General features: G+C 31.4%; 1 protein-coding gene across 1 annotated transcript; it reads right to left on the bottom strand.

The window, feature by feature from the left end:
• Positions 1-3,547: 3,547 nt before the first annotated feature.
• LOC109338262 (homeobox-leucine zipper protein ATHB-6-like) lies at positions 3,548-6,019 on the bottom strand. The gene is made up of 3 exons (XM_019575461.1): positions 5,500-6,019; positions 4,798-5,177; positions 3,548-4,389 (listed from the first exon to the last, which is right to left on the bottom strand). The coding sequence occupies exons 1-3, from the start codon at positions 5,561-5,563 to the stop codon at positions 3,892-3,894; spliced, it is 942 nt and encodes a 313-aa protein (XP_019431006.1). The 5' UTR covers positions 5,564-6,019; the 3' UTR covers positions 3,548-3,891.
• Between the last annotated feature and the right edge of the window lie 518 nt (positions 6,020-6,537).

Here is a 6,537-nt window from a genome sequence, read left to right as displayed (position 1 = left end):
ACTTTCCAAACACATATGATGTCTTTCTGAAAGTGTAGGAGTTGTTTGAAGTGAAGAGATTTCGTTTGAAGTGAAAACATTTCATTTTGAAATCTGAAATCTCATACAATAGTCTTCAGTAATCGATTACTGACAGTGGGTAATCGATTACCCAAACTCTCTGTCCACTGTTCTTTTAAAAAACTGTTTATTTAAAAACAAATTAGAGTAATCGATTACACCATTTGGGTAATCTGTTACTCAACTTTTGTAAAACTGGTAATATGTTACTCAAAGGCAGTAATGGATTACTCTGAACAGTTTTAAGTTGGATCACTCTTTTTCTCACACATGTAACTTGTTACTTAAATGAAGTAACTCGTTTGAAGTATTTTTAAAGTGTTTTTTTATTCTTTAAAAATAGTTTGAGCATTACTACTATGCGAACCTTCATAAGTATTCTTCCTTTTCTTCTTTTTGGTGATGTTGATGTCTTCATCAAAACCTTGTCAAGAGACTTAATCTAATTTTCTTGAACCTTTAAACTTGAGAAATTCTAGCATTAGTAGTATGAGAAGATGATTTAGATTGCACTATTTGTTGTAAGAGTTTCAGTATTGATTCATACTGGTCTTGAGTGAAACTAACTTGAGAAATTCTATGTGAGCACTGTTAGGTTGTGTTGGGTTTTTGGATATATCAGCATCATGTTCAAGAGGAAAATTGGTGTAGGAAATAACATTAAAAATGGGAACTTTTTGTTGATATCCAGGATGGAAGCCATGTTTGAAGAAACAAGTATCTATGGTGTGATTATTCTTTCCACAATTTGTACAAATTCGACCAGCACTTTGATTTCTTCCACGACCTCTACCTCTGCCATGATAGCCTCCTCTTTTAGGCTGATTATAACCAACATTCAAAAATTTGGATTGTGCATTTCCACTAGAATTACCAAATTGTGAATTCATATTAGCAAGAGATCTTGAATCCAAAATAGATTCTGTTGTGAGAGAATGTTGAAACTGTGGTTCTTGTTGAACTAACAAAGAAAAAGTCTTATTGATGGAAGGGAGTGGTTCCATAAGCATGAGTTGAGATTTTACATGGGAAAATTGCTCATTTAATCCTTTTAGGAAACGAATTACATAATCTTGATCCTTGTACTTCTTCATGTTTTCCATAGCACCACAAGAGCAAGGAATAGTACACTTACATTGTGGTAGGGGTCTGAAATTCTCAAGTTCATCCCACAAACATTTCATTTTTGTGTAGTAATCTGAAATTGACAAGTTACCTTGCTGAAATTTGTAAATATCTTCTTGAATCTCTGAGATGCGGAATATGTCCCCTTGAGAAAACATATCATTGAGATCCTTCCACGCATATGAAGCTTTGTTAATCCAGAGAATTGATTTTGCTATTGTTTCTGAAATTGATCGTTGTATCCATGAAAGAACCATAGTGTTGCAGCGCTGCCAAGCTCCATAAAGAGGTTTTGTAGTTGTTGGAATTCTCAATGTTCCATCGATAAATCCACTTTTATTCTTTGAGAGCAAAACCAATCTCATAGATCTTGATCATGAATGATAGTTTTTCCAATCCAAAGGGGGAAACAAGAACCAACGAATGATTTTCGTTTGGATGTAGATAAAAAGGATTTGCTGCATTGATTAAGAAATATAAGTAATCTTCCATGATTATGAAGAGGAAAGGTGAATTTTGAATTGAATGTAGGAGAGGAAGAAGAAGCAAATTCAAAATGAACCAGAGCTTTGATACCAAATAGAGAAAAGAAAATAATAGATTGAAATTGTATGTGTATCTTCTGCATTATCATAACTGAGCCAAGCTCTAATAAATAATTACAAGCCTTATAAAAATAGAAAGAGAAATATGAGGAAGTTTGTTCCTAAATGACTAACAGAAGCATAGCTATGAGTTAATCACCAAACTAGCTAATTTCTAGGCAAAACTAACTCCACCTATTTAGCTAATTTCTAATTGATACATTATCTATTCTGATAATCAACGCCCCACTATTTGTGTGTATTATTCTCATTGCTCCTAATTAATTAATATCCCAAAATATATATCGCTTGAATATGCCAAAGTAGCGGTTGATTCAAGAAGTTGGTTTTTTAAAAAAATCCCAAAAAATGGGTCCAATTGCTTTTTTGGGTTCAAATATAGGGTCATTATCCTATACCCTCATGGCCATGAGTGATTTAAATGTAGCTTTATGACTTTTCACTTATTTATCGAGGGATACACGTCCCATACTTTGTGTCTACGTGTTTATGATTGGTCAAAAAAAAATATTTAAATTAAAATTTAATTATTAAATATTTTTCTGATCAATCATAAAACCCGTGGTACATGGAGTGGCACAAAGTGTGGAACAACAGATGTGTTTCCTTTATCTAACATGTAAGAAATCATATTTAATCATTATTAACTCTTCATACAAAATAATATAAATGAAATTTGGGTGATATACTAAATGTGTCTAAATATTTACACATATAGCGTATAGATATGACACTTTTCTTTATATTATTACATGCCATAAGTGATGTAATCATATCTTATCTTTTTTTATAGTATATATTGTATTTGTTAAAGGAAAATGATATATTTTACTATGACATTAGAGAATTAACACATATTACAAGTTAATACTTTATTTATTAACAATTAATTTATTTGATTGAAATATATATTGTTACTCTTTCATAAAGATAAATGATATATTTTCCTTGAAACAACAGATGTGTTTCCTTTATCTAACATGTAAGAAATCATATTTAATCATTATTAACTCTTCATACAAAATAATATAAATGAAATTTGGGTGATATACTAAATGTGTCTAAATATTTACACATATAGCGTATAGATATGACACTTTTCTTTATATTATTACATGCCATAAGTGATGTAATCATATCTTATCTTTTTTTATAGTATATATTGTATTTGTTAAAGGAAAATGATATATTTTACTATGACATTAGAGAATTAACACATATTACAAGTTAATACTTTATTTATTAACAATTAATTTATTTGATTGAAATATATATTGTTACTCTTTCATAAAGATAAATGATATATTTTCCTACAAATCATCCTAAGAGACATAAAATGTGTCACATAATAATACTTTGTTTATTTTAATTATTAGTTTATATGTAAATATATAGTTAGAATTCTCTATTAATTCTAAGACAAATGTTTCAAAAAACAAAGGAAACAAAATTTTGAATGACACATTTATCATTTTAATGATAATAAAATTAAACAAAAAGAAGAAAAACTAACAATGCATTAGTCTAAAGATGTAATGTCCCACAGGATATCAAAAACTAACAATGTATGAGATAGATTAGTTCTTTACAAAAAAAAAAAACAGTTTCCTTTCTTAATACCAAAAAAAACAAAACAAAAAACTAACAAATTACAATTGCCAAGAAATAGAGAGTTCATTTTCCTATTCATCGGGATAATTATTACATTAAACGACAAATTAAAGTAGAACGGAGGGAGCCAGAGAAAGCGATTGTGATTCCATGAGAATAGCAATTTTCTACCTATCATCATTTCCAAAAAATTTACACCATAGATGGATTTCATTACGATCTAATTATCATCATTATTCATAAATTAAACCTTCCCGCACGGCTAAATCATTTCACTTATCATGATTACCCTTGCAACCCATCTCTCTCAATTATCTCACTCCTTTCATCTTTCACCATCCCATGTTGTTGCCCTCCCATTTTTACAAACATCTATGTACCTTGCAAAATGTCTTCAATTTTGACCTTTTCCTTGTTCTTAAAAACAACCTTTGAACTTGAAAGTGGTTTTTTTTTTTCATCTTGTTCTTTCGCATTATCATATATTGTTTTAACTCCATTCCTCAGAAGAGTACCACTGCAGTGTTGGTGCTTGTTCATCTGAGAAGAAATTGCAGGCCTCATCTGCACTGAAGAAATCATGTTCTTCCATCTTCACATACTGTGCCTGATAAGAATTAGATTTCTGGAACTGAAAGCAATTCATGGAAGATGGTGCAGTTGATGATGAACAATTATTGAACTTGAGTGAAGGAGTCATCAAAAGGTTGTGACTTTGAAGCACCCCAGATGAAGAAATTGCTTTGTTGTAATTGGGGCTATTGTTGTTTTGTTCTTCATTCAATATTGCACTAGAGTCGCTATCTGATGACCCATCTTTATTGAAATCAGTAGGGAAGAGTGAACCAGCTTCAACACCATCACTGTTGTTGAAATAGTCATACTTCAAGTCTTCTGAAGAGTCTTGTTGCAGTGTTATCATCTCTTCTTTCACTGAAGCATCACTTTCAGTGTTCTCTTCTTGCATCCTTGATTTCAATTCCTTAATCTAACAACACAAGCCAAATTCAAGTTTCTTAGTACTCTTTTTCCAAAAGGGTTCCTTAAGTTAGAACTTATATCATGATTTTGACTTTAAAAATCAAATATGTATATCTTGTTTATAAACTTAACCCATTAAAATTTAATGTTTGATAACCTTTGCTAGTTAGACAAAATTCAATATAGTGAAATTGAATTTGATTCTAAAACCAGCAAACAAGGGTATATCAGTAAAACTCAAACTCAACATAATACTTATCCACCCACCATATAAAGATTTATATACGGTCAATGATGGTGAATATGTAAAAACTCTTAAACGGTTAGTACATAGATCTTTTTTCTAAAAAATCATTTGGTCTTATGACACAAATCATAATTGAGTGAAGTGAATAGTGTGAATTTGATGTTATACCTCTTTGAGTAAAGCCTCGTTGTCCCTTTGGAGGGTATCATAGTTAAGTCTAAGGGCATCATAATTGGCTTTAAGAACACCATAATCCCTTTCCAATTGTTTAGTTTTATATCTAGCTCTACGGTTTTGGAACCAAACCGCAACTTGTCTAGGTTGCAACCCAAGTTCTTGTGCAAGCTTCACTTTTCTGTCTGGTTCAAGCTTGTTCTCAACTTCAAAGTTCTTCTCCAAAGCTTTCACTTGATCCACGCTTAGTCTTCTTTTCTTCTCAGAGTGATGCCCTGTCTCTTCATTACTACACCCTTCTTCATCAAGTCCCTCCAACATGGATTGAAACTCTCTTCCATACACGTGGTTATTGTTCCTTGGACTGTGGTCATCTAAATCAATGCAAACCAGACAACATAGTTAGTGTAAAAAGTAGTAGTGATTTCAAAACAAACGTTGTAGAAACGCAATACCAACAAAGGAAAAAACATAATTAAACATTATGAGTTGTAAATCATAATGAGATACATACAAAAAATAATGGGCAGTGTCAAAGTTAACAAATTGGAGTAAATAATAAAAAAAGAAACAAACTTTGAAAGATCACAGCATGGTTTATGAATTATGATCACATAAAAGTTGAAATATCACACATAACAAATCTATCTAAAAATTAAATCAAGAACAAAGTTAACAAGTAAAGTTTCAATTAACCTGTTTTTTGTGAACCAATTGTCATGAGAGAAACCAAAGAATCTGAGGTTCCAAGTCTCTTCATTTGTGTACTTATTAGATCAAAGTCTTTAAATTTGATCCCTTTATTTTAAAGTCAATGTATTTTAAGATCTCAAGAAAAGGTGAGAGAGCACAACAAAGGGGTTCTGTTTTCACTTAAAGGGAACCATTGAACAAAAATTGTGTTGTCTTAGACAGCACCAATTTTCACAGTAGTGTTGGAAGCTAGTACCACAAAACAACCACCTATCACCAATATTAACTAACACGTGTCCCTTCCTTTTTACCACTTCTTCTCCCTCTTCACCCATCAAACACTTACAACACACAAAATAAAGCAAAAAATTATGCAAAATCCTATAACCAATCAATAACTTTCTCAGTGCACTATGGTAACTCTTTGTTCTCTACCAACTTTAAAAGTATTATGAAGAAACACATGTATGATACTATAGATAGAGAAAGGTTAAGGAATGGGATTGGGGGAGAGGGGAGAAAGAAGAAAAGGTTCATTGGGCAAGTTGGTTTCTGAGTGTTTAAATAAACCAAGGTGGGTTAGAATCTGACTAGGGTTAGGTGATTGAAACTGTGGTTGGCTTAGTTGATCAAATGAACTCAAATTCAATGCAAATGCAACTCTTTTTTGTGTACAGAAACTACCGGCGATAACAGGTTGGGTTTCTTATCTTTCGACCGTTTCCTCAAAACAGTGCACACTTGGACGTGGAAACGGCTCGGCTCTAGCGGCTCAGATCCAAAGTTATATCCAGTTCAACAAGGAACTAATATTTTGTGGGCATGTGACCGTTTCTCTTTGACAAATGTTATTTACATGAGTTGATTTTTTAATTTTTTGATTTACTTATAACATTATACCAATATCTTGTTCATATAAATATGTTTACTAATTGAATAGAAAGAAAATAATAAATGGAAAGAGAATTTGAACGTGTTCATAAAGTAAGGATAATTTAGGGAAATACATGTATTTTTCGACAATTCTAATATTATTAACTA

Source organism: Lupinus angustifolius, unplaced genomic scaffold (genome assembly GCF_001865875.1).
Source record: "Lupinus angustifolius cultivar Tanjil unplaced genomic scaffold, LupAngTanjil_v1.0 Scaffold_20_93, whole genome shotgun sequence".
Lineage (NCBI taxonomy): Eukaryota > Viridiplantae > Streptophyta > Magnoliopsida > Fabales > Fabaceae > Lupinus > Lupinus angustifolius.
The sequence above is the reverse complement of the archived record's forward strand: the minus strand, read 5'-3'. Positions and strand labels throughout refer to the sequence as shown.

Bases quoted from the DNA above. Each gene is read 5' to 3' on its own strand.
- LOC109338262 (XM_019575461.1), bottom strand. From the start codon at position 5,563: ATGAAGAGACTTGGAACCTCAGATTCTTTGGTTTCTCTCATGACAATT. The intron at 5,178-5,499 runs GTTAATTGAAAC...GCATTGATTTAG, and splicing joins AATTGGTTCACAAAAAACAG to ATGACCACAGTCCAAGGAAC. The intron at 4,390-4,797 runs GTATAACATCAA...TTGTGTTGTTAG, and splicing joins ACGAGGCTTTACTCAAAGAG to ATTAAGGAATTGAAATCAAG.